General features: G+C 41.8%; 1 protein-coding gene across 2 annotated transcripts in view; it reads right to left on the bottom strand.

Annotated features, from left to right (window-relative positions):
• Positions 1-16,647, bottom strand: part of SNAP25 (synaptosome associated protein 25) — a 64,951-nt gene that overhangs the window by 27,330 nt on the left and 20,974 nt on the right. For both annotated transcript variants that reach the window (XM_052684354.1, XM_052684352.1), the window contains exons 2-3: positions 3,333-3,467; positions 2,652-2,693 (exon numbers count right to left, since the gene is read on the bottom strand). In XM_052684354.1, the coding sequence (XP_052540314.1) occupies positions 2,652-2,693; positions 3,333-3,404 (114 nt within the window). In that variant the 5' untranslated portion in view covers positions 3,405-3,467. The remainder of the gene's footprint in view (positions 1-2,651; positions 2,694-3,332; positions 3,468-16,647) is intronic.

Genomic DNA, 16,647 nt, shown 5'->3' with positions numbered 1-16,647 from the left:
GGCCTGAACATTGCATAGCTACATCATAAAATGCTGGTATTTTTAGTGCTGAGTAACTGAGTGGGTCCAATGGCCATTGGTTAGTATAGATGTACATATGTGCTGCGTGGCTATGCTGAGCACTGCAGAGCAAACTGGTCTTTGTAATCTACTATGCCAGTAGTAGCTGCCTTCAAACAAAGCATTGGCCAGTTCATAATGTCCACTCACCACTTCTTGCTTCCCCTGTTGTGCTAGAACAGGAACAATCAGTTCCTTGAAAAGCTGGGTTGTAGAAACAAGCAATAACAGACTCGGTCCTTTGCAAGGAGAATAGCTCCATTTCCTTCTCTGACATTCCCTGGGAAGAGCACCAGAGCTTCATCTTCAAACTCAGCTTTAGTCTGCTTGGGCAAGGAGGGCATAGAGTCCTTGTGAGCATCAGTTTTGTCCCTTGTGTTATGACCTCTGTTTCAGCACTGCGCTGCCATAGAGCTTCCCAGAGTTGACAACGCTTCTCTTTCTCTAGAGTTTGTTCTGTATTTTCCCAGTATCTAATAGATTGGAGCCAATCATGACAGGAATACGTATATATGTGCGTAGGAATAATGTTTAAAGTGGAGATATCCTGTTCCCTAGAAGGCAATGGATTTGCTGTATAAAAAGAATATAGTAAGCATTCTTTCACTGACAACAAATATTTTCTATCTCTACTCACTAGACAGGTTCTGCTAAGCAAGTGAGTCTAATTGGATCTTTTTTATTAAATCAGAGCAGTACAAGTTCAATTTCAAAGACACTCACCATTTGTCTTCTCAGCCTAAAATCTTTCACTCCCTAAATGCTGCATTTTTTGAAATGTACTTAAGAAGTGGTGTTAGAGTAACCAGCAGTTGTTCAGACCACAGAAGAATGTTAATGGTCTTTTTTTGTCACATTAGTGAAAATAATACTCAGTTCATTGTGCAAGAATTCCCGTGACTACTTAAACTAGCTCTAAAAATTCTGTATTTGCATAGGAAAATATCGCTGCGTCTGAATAAAGGCAGGTCTGGAGAGATGCTGAGCTCTCCCAAGAAGCAGTAGAATCCTACGTAAACTCATTGGTAAATTCAGCATCCCAGTTCTCCTCCTGCTTTGCCATTTGCCATGATTCAATACTGAAATTCCAGTAGCATTCACAGTATGCTCGTTCAGTATGTTAGGAAAACTCAAGCAGTGCATAGGTCACACAAATACGGCTCAGAAGAGACAGGACTGATATTTACTCATGGTGTGGCCCTGGGCAAATCACTTCCCTTTCCTGTGCCTCCCTTCCTTCTCACTCATCATCTGCCTCATCTGTTTAGATCCCAGGCATTTTGGGGCAGCAGGCTCTCCCGTCTTGTGTTTGTGGAGGTACCCATATAAAACTCTCGTGTGTATTAGTGAACTGCACCCAGCCCTGAGGTGACATAAAGTGATGGTTAGAAATAGCATGTCCGGAGAATGACCAGGGAAAAGGGACAAATTGCACACAAGATAAGCGTGTGTTTTGGCTACAAGAGGCCCAGATCTGAAGTGTTTGTGCAGAAGCAATGATGGCTATGCACAGTGACCCATCTGCCATCTATCTGTGCACAGAAATTGAATTTTGTCTCCACTGGACTCCATTGATTGTCACAGTCCTGACTGATTTCAACACTGAAGCCTACGGCTGGGTTTGTGCTTGTTCCTGAACATGGGACTTGATGTCGTGTTCCACCCACTGTGTCTGCTGGAGACTCCTCCAGTTGTCAGGAGTACTGGGACTGTCAGTACTGATGACCCTGATTAAAAATGTCACCAGCTCCAGAGTCACAGCTCACATGGTGTCTGAAAATAACATGGCCTGGCAGGCAGGAGCAAAGTTTTCCACCACCTGATGCCTGATCGCTGTAAGTAACCTGGGCTGAGTTTGGTAGTGCCCATATTTTAAATCCCTTCATTACAAAGATGCTGAAATGAGCATGAATTACTTTTTTCCCTCTTGCACCTTCTTTCCAGGTGGGTGCAAGCTGTGTTAGCAGTGGGGGCTGAGCCCAAGTTTCCTTCCCCTGCACTGTGGAAAAACAGAGAACGTTCTTCTCCAGAGCTGTCAGTTTAAGACATCTCAGAGCCTTGAAAGCCTAATCAATGTTTCAGGGATGCATAAAGTGGTACTTAAATGCTGTGGTGACTGATACTCTATAAATAGCTGCAAGTGTTTATGTAGCAGGAGGTACTTGGAGAGGACAGGGCAAGCAGGCGGAGGGTCTTTCTCACCTTCCCTTTGCAGTGTTTCAGCAAGGACATAGGGGCGGTGCTGGCACGAGGCTGAGGAGCTCTTCAGCAAACTCAGCTGTTTGTCCCTCACTCAGGTCACCTTCAGAGGCCGTTTCCTTGGCTTATCTCAAGCAGGCTATCTCAGTGGGTTCTCAGATATGGGCAAAACACCGTGCCTCAGCAGCTAGTCTGCAGTTTGACACTTGGCAACTGAGGCATGGTGTTTCAAATGACCCTTGTGCCCAAGGAAGGATAAGGAAGAACAGAGCGGCTTATAAAGCTGTGGCCATGCCCTAGCAATGTGAGCAAGGTAAAAAATACCCCCAGTGTATCAGGCTCTCCATCACCTTCCCTCACAACAGAAGCACAAATAAAATGCTGATCCTTACCTCTTCAACAAGCTGCAGCATTCGACGTGTACTCTCAAGGGACTGAAAAAAGCAGAGTAAAAAGCAACTTAGATTTGGCAAAGCATAGTTCCCGCCACTAACTTTTGGGCTCATGCTGACAATATGCTCCAGTGCTCTTTGCCTTTCTTTCAAATCAGGACTTCAGCAGGAGACTGGTGGTCTCTTCATCTTCCATGCTCTGGGACAGCTTACTGATGCCACAGCTCCTGCTGCATCTGCCCGGAGCATCCCTAAAGCTTGTACTGCCTGTGCCTGTGTGGTGCAGCAGTGGTGCTGAGAACAGCTGATGTTCCACTTCAGAAATAAAATCGGTGGGTTTCTGCTCAGACCTTTCAGAGACCTAAATGGTGACATTTAATATTGCATAGATTTGGCAAATTGAAGGAATCCTAAGACAATATTACACTGCTGATTTTTGCTTGAAGGTCAGTCAAGCTGATGGATGCCCTAATGTTGTACATAATGCAGGGATTATGTACAACCAAGCTCACAGTCTATGAATATCTTAATCTAGACTACCTAGTCTGGACTAAACATAACATGAAACTGTACCACAATTCATTTCTTTCTCAATTCTACCTTCGGTGTAAAGCTGATGGAAAATGCCATGCCTCCCACTTAACCCCAAACCCAAGTTTCCTCTGTAGCTATCAGTCTCACTTCATCAGCAAGCTGGTCGGCACGCCGCTGCATTTCTTCCAACTCATTGCGCATGTCCGCGTCTTCCGCCATTTTAGCTGTGGGTGTGTTTGTGGAAGCTGCAGATCAAGGATTTCTGCTCAGCTGCCTGCAAGCCTGGAAGACAGTGAAAAGGGAAAGAAGCAGTGAGGGTAGGCTCCCTGAAGCATTGAAATGCACTTAAATGTCAGTCACCCAGAAGTCCTTTTGTAACATGAATGCCTTCACCCAACCTCTTTCATTCTGGACAGTAATTCCTATGCAGTACGGAGTGCACAAGATTTTTCAAGGTAATGTCTTAATCCTGTAGTATTAATCACTCTTTAGGAGAAAGGATTTATTCTTGTCATGTTAATTGAAGAAAAGTGAATCCTTCCTTTATTCTTAACAATGCAAATGCTATACACATCGCAGCTGAATAGTCAGGAGGCATTATTCATATCGGAAGTGGTCTTGGCACCCAATTATTCTTTCCTAGAATTAAAATTCATAATGTGAAGGAGGCCAATGTCAAGTTTATGCCCCTCAAATCCTAAATTTAACTGTATTGCTTGGAGGGCTGTATGCTCAGCTAATGAATCTCTAAGTTAAATACAACAAAACTTTTGTATCAGCAATGACTTGTCCAAGCTGCTCCAGTTTAGACTCCAAAATAATATTTACAGGTAGGCTGGGTGAAGTCATCTACCTGGTAGGATCTTTCATTTCAAGTGAAAAGGCTACAGGAGTTAATTAGTGCTGTCATCTTCCCCCCAGGTTCTCATCTTGGTTATCCCTCTCAATACCAATCAGTAGCATTGAGCTCCTCCTAACCAGAGATCAGGATGCAACCTACTAATCCTCATTTGGTTAGGGCTTCTTTTTTGTTATAAATTCAAGCTAGCTCTGATTACCGAGCATGACTTGATTAAGAAAGGCGGGTCTTCCTACCATCTGTCAGGTCTTTATAACAACAACACTGGCTTATTTCTCTGCTCGATTCAAGCATAGCACATTGCAAATTGCTGCTCACTGAATGTTAGATTTGTTCATTGCAGGTGCAGAAGAGATGGAAAGTTGTGGGGGACTGAGAATATACAGCTATAAAGCACATGGTATCATGCTCAATTACAGAAAGACAACAAAAGGAGCCCCTTTCAGTAAATCTTCTCTAGGAAAGCAAAATCCCAGAGGCTATTTTCTGTTCTTTCTCTGCATTATGTACAAGCCTTATAAAGCAAGGGAGAACTTGGCTCTGAAATTTCAACAATAACTTAGTTTAAAAGCGAGTTATTTTCTATCTGAGATGAATCCATTCCTTGCTTTGAGCAGTCTGTACCACAACAACAGGAATATGGGCTGAACAGGTAAAGCTGGATGGCCAAGATATTTCCTAGATCATGCCCCAAACAGGGGCTTAGAAAAGTGTAAGGACAGCAGAAAGCTCCTTGCATTTTCCCTGAGGCTTCATCAACAAATTTGCTATTTTTCTTATCTAAGGAATATGTGACCTTCATGCTTTTTCATTAGTTGTGCCCTCACTTGTGGTTGCTTTTCCTCTTTGAAGATACAGCAGGAAGAAATCCATTTCGGAGAGCCAGCCCTGAAGCTATTGGCACAGTATCCTGCTTTCATCACTGAGCACATCGCTACATCTTTGTCAGAGGGAGGCTGACATTCCGTGATGGGTCACACAATGTTTAGGAGCCCAAATATATTCTGGAGAAGAAGCCCACCCCATTTTGCCAGCTGCATGGTCACAGCGGTGTGAGGGACCAAGCTTAAGCATCTCATCTGCAGCCCCAGCTGATGCAAATGCAGAGCTTAATTTCATGGCTAATATTCAGACTGATATCGGGCATTTCAAGGATGCTCACAAACAGCAGTAAATAAGCTTTATGAAACTGTCGCACTCAAAGGATTAGGAGGAAAAACTGAATCAGGAATCAGTCTCCTGAAGGGCTTGTAAACGTGCGGGAACACTCTCAAGGCCACCTCAATCTTCCCACTCCGTTGCTGCTCTCACAGTGCCTTTTGAGGCGTATCATGCAGCTCCATAAAGATACTGCTCCTGAAAAGCAAATGGAGCCAGCTTGACTGGGATAAAAATAAGTTATTTGAGCACTGAGCTTTAGCAAAAATCATGAAAATGTAGACGTATTCTAATTGGTATATACATGTAGCTGTGAGAGGCAGAAAACTGGTTTTGTTTGTTGTCTATCTGGTAGCATTTTCCTAGCTGTAAACAGGGGATTTGGTTCAGTCTCTAAGCATATCCCACGTGATCTCAGTGATCATAGATGTGTGAGGGAAGGTGCGATGAGTGCTTCTCCTGACGATAATGAACAATGCAGTCTGTTTGTCAGTCACCACACACAATAAAAACTGTGCAGAAAATTCAGTTCTCGAGTAAACTCCAGACTGGCTTTTGGTCTTTTACTTATTAATTTTGGATCATAAGCCGGCAGTAGTTTTGAAAGGTGCAAAAAAAGCAACAAAGGGGTGAAATGTTGTGATTTTTCTTAGGATTATCCTTTTCAGTTAATTAGAAGCATCAATTGACATCTTAGTGACAGATGTATCCTATTTTGCATCAAACTAAAAAAAATGTCAGAGGTTGTAAGCAGAAAGATGTTTTGTAGCAAGTGATCAAACTTGACAGGTTTATTGAGCTTGTTTGGTATTTGTAAAGCACTTAGAATGGATTGAGAAATAGCAAGAAGCATTCTTCCAGACAAGTCATTTTACATCAAGGTTTAGTCATAAACAAAAGTACCCTGCAGCAGTGTTGATTCAACTTTATTTAATAGAAAACCATGCATAAGAATCAATAAAGGTTACTCATTTGAAGGCAGTGTGATAGACTGTGCGTATATTGCAGGTGGTTGGAAGTGGATTTAAATTTTTTGCATATTTTGCAGTTCTAAAGGTGGAATAGCACAGATGTGTCATAAGATTTTCTTTGAAAAGCCCCATAGAGGCTGAAATTCCATTTCAGTTTCATGAAATTTCAGCAACAAACTCTGATATATATAAAATCTCATTGAGAGCATATTTCTGTGTTCTAAAGGGAATTACATCACTACAAAACAAATGAAGTTTTCCTTCTGTGATGTTTTCAGGAAAAATTCAGGGCCTCTATATTCCTCTTGATATATTAAAGCACTGAAACTGAAGTAATGGTCAAGAAAAGGTAAACAGTAATGGAGCTGCTCTCACTGATTGTGGGACAGACTTTCAAAAGTATGAAGTAGTAGCTTATCTTTGGGCTTGCTAAAGCCTGTTGCTATTTTGGTAAAAAGGGAACTGATCAAGGATACTGTTGATGACTTTGGGGAATAAATTTCTTATCATATTTTGCATTCTGTTCTCACACAAGCTGATTTGAACCAGCTATCAAAAGTCCGTAACGGTCTTAGGAACCCTCAGTATGAGTGGATATAACCTCTCAAAAATGTGCTCTTTACTTTCAGTAAACTACCTCTTATTTTGCCTACAGTCATTGCGTAGATGACAGATCAAGAAATCAAAGTTGTGATATACTGAGGTATTTAGATCTTCAACTTTGATAAAAATAAGTTGCTACAGAAGTTACAGCCACTTGCATGAACTCAGTCATTTTTTGTTAATACTTACGTTAATTATACATGCAAATGTAAGCTCAGAATTTCCCAAGGATCTTGGTTTCTGCATTTCAGAAAGGAGAAACCATGTGGGTTTACCAAGAGAAAAGACTGGCTAATGGAAGTATATTGCCAATTATACTTTGAATTCTGCATTTGATATTTTAGTAGTGGTCAGATGCAATGAAGAATCTCATAGTGAGAACATTATATGTCCTTCCAGAATTATAGTGAAGTCTGAGAGACCTAAATATATCCCTGAAGGAAGGGAGAGACAATGAGTGACCTTTGAAAGCAAATATTTGCTTCACAGTGATATAAACACTTCAGTGCAATAAATACAGGAAAATGAAAATGCTGCAATTTACTGTGGTGAAGGCAACGCTGCAATGAAGTGTTCTTTTTTAAGCACTCTCCCTGTTATTAAAGATACATCTATTCTTCCCATGGATATTTGTGGCCAGAGGATAACTGCATTGGCATATTCTACTAAAAAAGTTGGTCAATACATCACTTTCCGCTCCTTTTTTGGAAGATTGAAAGCATTGCCACAGTGATGTGGCAGTGGAAAACCCAGTGAGAGACTTTGGTCATCAGGCATCTCTCAGGAAGGATGCTGTGCTGTTTGAGTCTAGATGCTGGAGTTGCAGCTGTCCCCCTTTCATTTTCAGTCTGCTCACTGGCAGAGGGAACGACACGCACTGCCAAAGTGGAGAAGTTCAGCTCTAGGTGAAAGCATCAGCCTTCCCTCCCTTGCAGTCAGACAGTTCCCTAGGTGCTGCACAAGGTGCATTCAGCCATGGGCCATGGCCGGGAGCAAGGCATCTTCAGGGCTTTATAGGATCCCACCCTCAAAATGTCCATCTTTTTCCCTGCTCAGCTGCCCAGCACCTCACTCATGCTTTTCCCCACTTCCTCCAGTCTTCCCTGTTTTTAATAACTGTGAAATAAAATCTTAGAGGAAGACTACTTTTTGGATCCCTTTTGCAGCAGAGCCTGTCGTCTGGCTCTAAGTTAGCCCAAGACTTTCAGAAGAGTTAATATTTCCAAAAAAAACCAACCCTGTCATGTCCACATTGTAGATTAAGCCCCAGAGCAGCCTCCATGTTCCTGTGGGGTATGTTAAGGTCCTCATCTCCCTTCGTTTGCTCTCTCACTGTGGTTTGCTTGCATGCCTTTGGGCACAATTCCACCTCCATGGCTGAGGGAGCCTGCTGATAACTGATTCTTCTCTGCTTTTTGCTTGTAATTCTGCAAAGAATAATGCCTGCTTGTGAGGGCTTGACAGGGAGTGACTTTGGAAAAGACAGGCACTGAGATCTTGAAAATTTGAATTCAGGAGAAGGAGGCGATTTCTACTTTGTCACCATCTTCCTGCATCATCTTGGACAACTTATTTTACTCTCAGGGCTTGCTTGTTTTGCCTAAAGACATGTCTCTGGAGCTATGTCAGATGCTTTAGGTATTTGGTTTCCTGCTGCTGACTGTATCTGTCAGCCTCGTGCAGACATCTGGGATGCCCTCTGATGAGACTGCTTGTCCATATTTAACAGCTGAATCTGTCTCCCATCTACCCAATGTGGATTGAAGTCTTCCTACCTCACCTTTTTGTTTTTTTTTTCTGTTACTTTGCAGGTGTTTCAGAGCTTGGGCTGCTCGCTCTCTGTTTGGGAATGTTCTGGTGCAGGACAACAAGAGCTTGTGAATAAATGCTAGTGAGGGCATCTCTGAGTTGAAGCCCCCATCTAGTTGGAATGAGAACTCCCCAGTCAAAGGCCAAAATGAAGATGTCCAAGTATAATTAGACAAAATTATGATTCCTGGCTGTTTGCTGAATGTGTTGGAAAAAATAACTGGAAACCAGATTTCCTTTGGGGTTGTGTTGCTGTAATGACAAAAAGCTCAATAAAATGATTACTTAATGTGAATGCAGCTACACAACATAAATGCTATCAGGGAAATGACTTTTTCCTGTAAATGTGGGCACCTCTGTCCCCAGCACTGGAGGGTACGTGAGTGTGACCACGTACATGCAGTTGCAGCGCAGCAGACAAGTTGAACTGACGCGACGACTCCATGACTCCCATTTCTGCACACAGGAAAGTTATGAGCAATACATCCCACACTTCCCCCAGGCACAGCAGCCAGCAGCAGTGGCAGGTGGAACAAGTTGTTGCTGAGATCTCAGGGAATAAGAGGAGGTCATAAAAGAAACGCCTGGAGCCACCCTATCCCCATACAAAGCAAGGCGTTGTTGTCCTGTCAGCTGTCAGACAACACTGCTGTTTTATGCAGCTCCAACATGTGCACGTCACTTTATCAGCCTACTGTACCCAAAGAGAAAAAAATGAAAGAAGCAGAGCAGCCATTTTGTAACAATTTCTCTTCATAGAAATAATATCTTGACTTCCTATCCCTTTTACTGATTACAAAACCATTTTCAAAAATAAACCTTTCATCGTGTTATCTCCTTGCAGTTGTTTCCAGAGCGATGTACTCATATGTTTTGTCTTTTTTTTTCTTTTTTTTTTTTCTTTTTTTTTTCTGACAGTAACAGCAGAACTTCACAAGCAAAGATGTTTGTTCGTTCTGTCTGGGAGAGAACCAACTGGCATGGAGGATGGCGAAGAAGGAAACCCTCATAGCAGGAGCAGGCATCACATCCGGTGCTGCTGGCAGTGCAGAGATACCGAAAGACCTACGCTGAACAGGCTGCAGTGACTGATTCCCAGATTCCACAGGTGACTGCCTCATACAGCTTTGTTCCTAATTGTCCTGTGTTTCCCTAAGTTTATTTTGTTCTCACTAATCTTGCTGAGACACTATTACAGACCCTCACTTCTTCCATGTATAGAAAACATTTTATTTCTGGCCAAAACTAATTCACAGCCAGCCAATAGCAGCTCATTCCCATGCTTGTCTTCAGATTAAATAGTTCCTCTTCTTCCTGGTCTCTATCTCTGAAATAATAATGAATAACAGTAACAACTTTTCTCATTTCTTCTGACACGAGAGACCAGATTCTGTGTTAGTTCTCCTTTGGCAGGAGGACTGTTTGTTGCCCTTACTATCCTAGCAGTTGCTCATTCAGTTTGAATTAGTCATCTCTGGAAATGGCTGGCCAGCATTTCACAGGGGATTATATGAGTTTTGCTCAAAGGGCTTAGTGCTTCCCCATCCCTCCAGGAGATACCTACTCCAAAATATCCTCCAACCTCACTTGCCATTTGCATATCTGGATGTTGGTAGCTCAGGACAAGAAATCCAGATATTAGTATAGAGGATTAAATAAAATATCTTGACTTGTGACAAACATAATTTTGTGTCCAGAATCTGGGAGAAAAGCCAAAGGAGTTTGCTCAGCTGCAGGATGAAATTTCCAACTGTGACACAATTCTCAGCGCAATTCATACCCTAAATTTGTTCAGGTGCTTCTCAAAATGTTCTCCAATACTGCAGCAATGGCAAGCAGCCAGGCTCTCCTCTCTTTGATTACAGTGCAACATGGGTTTCTTTATGCTGCTCCAAAGCCACTAAATCTGATTAATGGCCAATTTTAGAAGCTAGGAGTGACAAGTCATGCCCCATTTCAGGTTGGAGGAAGTTTCACTGCTGCCATGACCAGGGTCAGGCTTGCAGGTGAGGCTACCAGCTGGCAACATGCTGGTAAATCCTAGCAGCATACAGAGGGTGAACAGTGTGCATGTGTTTGGAGTTTTAAATGTTTAAAAACAGTCTTTCTTGAGACTTTACCTGTGCCCTTCTGTTTCTCTTAGATGTGAGTTACAAAGGTAGGGTGGGTAGGTAGATAGATAGATGGACAGATAGGTTGAATATATATAAATTTGTAGAATTGAATCATTGCAAGATGTTTATTGAAAGATTTAAGAGACAGTATGAAGTAGAATAATTCTGTGTTGCATTTTCCCGAGAAGCATAAGGGAAGTTCCCACAAGGCTTGTTGCATATTTTTTTCCTGGGCGTTTGGAACAAAAGATGCTGTTCCCTCTGCAGTCTTCTCAAGAGCATGTAGAACTCCCAGTCCAGCCCTTTCTCTCTCTGAACAATCCAGGCCTCTCCCACATCTCCTGGTTTAAGCTAATTATCACCTCTGCTGAGCATCTCAAACCAAAATGATCTTTTGTTGCAAAGCTTGGAATTAAATCTGGGCAGTGGTGGGGAGACCAGCGAGCAGGTCTGGCATCCACTGTCATCTTGTAGCACCAAAGGTGTAGCGCCTGTCTGCACTGAAGTGTTATTGCTTCTTTTCCTCACTACTTTAAGAGTTGTTTACAGAACATGACTGCTAAGTGCTGAAGTTTGGCAGGTGGTATGAAACACCTGCTTTCACTGGGCTCAAGGAAAGGGTTGGTCATAGTGTGGGCTGGTGGTGGGCAGTGAGAAACAGCCAGTTTGCTCATGTCGCCCACAGAGGCTAGAGCTATCTGATTCAACCTTATAAAGTCGTGGTAATACAGAAGATGAACGGTGTCGGTGCCTATTAACTACTCCCCAATGCTGCAGTTAGTGTTTGTGAGTCAGGAGCATTTCATCTATTTAATTTGTGATGCAGCATGAGAAAATTGCCCTAACTCAGCTCTATCTGCTCATTCTTTTGCACTCAGTCCTGCCAGTAGGCATGTCTTACATATCATCATGAAGGCAAACAACTCGCTGCTGTTTGTTTGTGTTTGAGGGTGAAGAGCCTCCTTCCATATCTTCATGAATGGAGAGTTGCAGACTCTGTGCCAGCAGAGAAAGCATGTTGAACAAATCAATGGCAGTAAATGCAAGACAGTAGAGATCATCTTTACGTTTCTTGTAATGATCCTTGAAAGCAGACAGACAACTGCAGAAAGAAATTTTAAGCCAAATGGATGATAGAAAGGAAGCCAATGAGTATTACAGCAGGAGAGTGCATTCGCATTGGCCTCTGTCAAGTAGCAATGCTGTATTGTGTGTATTTTCTGAAAGTCTGTAAGACAGAGGGAAATCTTGCAATAATTTAATTAAGAAGTGATTTTATAAATAATTTAATGGAATAGTGAATAACATCATCATTCAAACAGTTATAGAATTCTTAATTAGTACGTTAAAATATTATTATTAATTTGGTGCTATCCCTTTTTTACAAGCCCTGATGCTTTTAGGGCTTCAAGAGACAAGCTCTGAATTAAACCAGTATTTTTTTCAAGCTTAGTATGGAATGGATGGTGATTTTGGTAGCTGGGAAAATATAGAAAGAAATTTTGTGAAAAAAGATCCATAGCTCAATAACTCTGTTAAAGAGTTTGGCAGTGAAATAGTTAACACCATCAGCACCAATGCTGTTGTAATTTTGATTTCAAGGCGATAGACAGGGATAAGTCTTTCCCCTGACAGTGTTTGTTACAGGCTGTCAGCAGACTCAGGAAGACAACATTTCATTTATTTCTGTGTGGCTTGTATTTGCAGGACTGCTTTGCAGTCCAGGGTTCACAACCCTCACCCTGAGCTCTCTTATGCCACCATTAAGGACTTCCTTATCATATGTTGAAAGGAACTTGAGAACAGTGTGCTATTTGAATTGAGTACTGCAGAAACCCTACTCCTTCACTCCTCCTCAGCATTCAATCTCAGCTTATACTCTTTTACCTCATGGCAACATTGAGGTTTTATAAGTGTACCACTGCTTTGCCAATTAAGCATACACGTGCTTCACTGCTGTGGCTTCTCTGGGTAGGTTTCACTGGCTTCCAGTGTGCTTGCTTGGGAACTGAGGTGCACACACAATGCCAAACAGTAGCTTCTTCTAGCAAGAGCTGGTAGTGTAGACTTCAGCCTATGCAGATGTGATCTTGATAGAAATGAATGGCAACTAATACAACTCTTGGTACATATAAGCATTCCAATAGGGAAGTACATTTCTATGAGTTATGATGTTGAGAGTATTAGGAAAGTAAATAGACAACTTTCCCCTATAGACATATACTTGTGGTAAATAAAGCAATTCACTGTGTTTATAATATTCATCCTTTCTCTTCATTTCTCTCTGATGGTATATGCATGGCCACGTTTCAACTGAAGACCTGATGTGTTTTTAGCAGAAAGACTAAATCTTCTTTGACTAAGTCGCCAGAGTCAAATCAGGACTGACAAAATATAAGCATTACGAAACTGGACTGATGATGTTATCTGAGATGTTTAACTGAAGAATGGGGATTTTTTAAAGCTATGGTGGATTCAAGGAAGATGGTGAATAAAAAATCACATTGTGTTTGTGTCTCTTGGTTATAGCTGATTATTTATGTGCTTTTCTTCTTCAAATGAAGAGACAGTGCCTCAGCTTTAACGATATGATTTCATCGTCCATCTATCAATTCATCTGTCCAGCCATCCTTCTGTTTGTTATAGCACACAACATTTGTAGCAGGTAGCAAGGTTGGGAGTTCACCAATTTGAGTTCTTTCCCTGAGGCTTGTGGCCATTTGTAGAGGGGGGATTGTTTTGTGGAAAAGCAGTATTGTAAGTGAAATAGAAAAGGTACAAGAAATGTTAGGCCTGAAGCAAAGAAACCACTTCCAAAAAATGTCTCCTGAAGTACCTGAAGTACTGCTTCCAGCTATGGAATCTTCAGTACAGGAGAAACATATATCTGTTGGATCACATCCTGAGGAGGAACACAAAGATGACTCAAGGGATGGAACACCTCCCCATGAGAACAGGCTGAGAGAACAGGGGCTGTTCAGTCTGGAGAAGAGAAGCGAGACCTGATAGAGCCTTTTCAGTATTTAAAGGAAAGCTGTAAGACTCTTTACAGGGTCTGCTGTGATAGGTCAGGGGGAAGTGGATTCAAACTAAACAGGAGGTGTGGGTGCCTCATCCTTGGAGACATTGAAGGTCAGGCTGGACCAGGCTCTGGGCAGCCTGACTGAGCTGTAGATGTCCATGTTCACTGCAGGGGAGTTGGACTAAATGACCTTTAAAGGTCACTTTCAGCTCAAATGATTTTGTGATTCTATGATTCTTCAGTATTTCCTGTGGATTTTCTCTAGGGCAACAGAGCTGTAATAATGGAAAAACAAAAAAACGGGGACTGGTCTTTTCCAGGATACTATGAACTTTGAAGACAAACAGCTGGCTCTTGGCTCAGTATTCACCTTCTTGCACATCCAGAGCAGCACAGCCCTAATCCCAGATCTGTTCTCCTCAGCTTTGTACAGTAGTCTCATTGAGCCCTAAACTGTGAAAGCTAGGAGCTAAAGCCGAAAAAGTCCAGCAACTCTTACAAGCTACTCTGCTTCAAGAAATAGTAGTTGCTATAGCCACAGACACGTTATAAAAAGAAAGGACTCTATCTAGGTTTTAACTGCTCACATTCTTTGATTACATATAGATGATAAATAGATAAACTCATGAATATGTTACATGCAGCAAGTACAACATAAAGACACAGCACAGTATCTTTTTTAAAAGCAGTTTCTGTGGTAAATAGGCTTGAGAACCCACTTTTGAACCCATGTACATTTTACAGATCTATTTTTTGTAATTTCAAGAATCATAGAATCACAGAATCACAAAGTTGGAAACGACCTGTAAGATCATCTAGTCCAACCATCTCCTCATCACCATTGCCACCACAAGCACTAAAGCGTATCACGCAGCACGTCATCCAGACGCCTCTTGAACACTGCCAGGGACAGCGACTCCACCACCTCCCTGGGCAGGCAATTTCAAGGCTTCACAAGGGCTAAAAATTCTGCTGTCATTAGACAGCTCATCTTCCTTAAGGAAAGCTGGAGCCTTGACAAAGCCAGACCCTCCCAAAAGCCAGTGGTTTTTCAGATGCCATTCAGACAAGGAAGAGAAGCTTCTGTTTCTTTCACTGGACACGAGCGGGAGATTAAATAGGAAGATTTTAGTATCATATGCACCATGCATTGCTGGCGAGTCTTTATACCAAGAATAATGAATTGGGAATGACTGTTTAAAATGTGTACTTACAGTGCCCTTACAACTGCACAAGTCAAATATTGAAAGCATCTGACATTTCTAGGCTACGCAACAAATTATATTAGCCACAGGAATGCATAATAGCCCCCCACGGATATGCAAAACTTATTCACTCATTTTCAAAGGCCTCTGCTGCTTTCTGATTCACACCTACGACTAATTCCTAGCTGCTACTTTTTTCCCAGGAATCAGTATTACAAATCCAAAGAGGCCAAGGGTGCACATTGGCTTTCCCTGATGCAGGGTATGAGAACTCATTATTTATTACAGGCTCACAGAGCTGATTTAGAAACCTTTCTTTGTCTGAAGTCCATTTCAGCCGTTGCAGGCTGATAAAAAAATCCAGCACACTCCTTCAGTGCTCTGAAGATTATCCAGACTCACAGGCGAGGATTTAGCTGTACTAATACAGGAGCACAACTTCTATTCTTTTTTTTCTCCTTTCTTTTTTTGTTGACCAATCAACTCCACAACAGGCTAGATTGTGCCTCAAGGGCATCGCTTTCAGCCACGTGATCTCCAGATTAACAGAGAGGCTGCAAAATCCTTTCCGCTCAAACTGTTTTAACAGAGGATCAAAATCTTCCTCTCTGCATGGGGATTTTTATTTAGCTAGTTCTTTTTGTTCAGTTTGCACGTGTTCGCGGAAGAATTAAGGCCTGCAAGGGCATGTTAAATGGCCTGCTTTGGTTTTTAACCTTTCCAGTCTGTGTTTGGAAATAGAAAGTTTTCTAGTTCTTTGTGGAAATGTTGCCTCTTTCCTGAAACTTGTGGTTGCATCCTTATTTGTTGAATTTATTAAGCATACTTATGATGGACCTCAAAGGTCAAACATTAAGAATGTTTTGCAAAACTCCCCCTTTCCTCTTCTTCAGTTCATTTTCTCGTTAAGGGAGGTGGATGTATGGAGACAAGCAGTGATAAAATCTGAAGGGGAAGAGCCCGAGAAAGGCTTGAGCTGGGTGAGTCCTAAGGAGTTGCATGAGATTTACTGACTCTGCTAAGCAATAAATCACAGGATTAAATGTGATCATGTAAATAAAGTAAATGACAATTGACTGATCCTTGGCCCCTGCAGTCTGGCTACTGGAAAGCCACTCTTTCTAAGGAGATTCCCATTGAAAGTTTTTATATTCAAAGAATAGATCTCCTCTGAGATATGCAGGTACAGCTACTGCTGACAGGAAGAGGGACCGAAGCACATTCACTATTGTAGCAGAGAAGTGCTTTTACTGGGAAAAAAATAGTTTTTAAAAAGAAAAGAAAAAAAAGAGAAGAGAAGAGAAGAGAAGAGAAGAGAAGAGAAGAGAAGAGAAGAGAAGAGAAGAGAAGAGAAGAGAAGAGAAAAGAAAAGAAAAGAAAAGAAAAGAAAAGAAAAGAAAAGAAAAGAAAAGAAAAGAAAAGAAAAGAAAAGAAAAGAAAAGAAAAGAAAAGAAAAGAAAAGAAAAGAAAAGCAAGGCATGAAAACACACCTGGAGCTACATAAGGTGAGGATACCATGGGAAGGTGTGCACACAGCATAGCCATTGGCTATAGCATTTGCTGAAACAAAACTAACCCACTCACACAGCTGACAGATGATGAACTACAGCAGTGAGCGTGGTGAAGAACAGTTCACATAAAGTCAAGAAAATTATAGAATCATAGAATGATTTGGGTTGGAACATACCATTAAGATCATCTAGTTCCAGCTCCCCTGCTGT

The sequence above is a fragment of the Tympanuchus pallidicinctus genome, unplaced genomic scaffold (genome assembly GCF_026119805.1).
Source record: "Tympanuchus pallidicinctus isolate F22 unplaced genomic scaffold, pur_lepc_1.0 scaffold1, whole genome shotgun sequence".
Taxonomy (NCBI): domain Eukaryota; kingdom Metazoa; phylum Chordata; class Aves; order Galliformes; family Phasianidae; genus Tympanuchus; species Tympanuchus pallidicinctus.
This window is presented reverse-complemented; position numbering and strand designations above follow the sequence as displayed.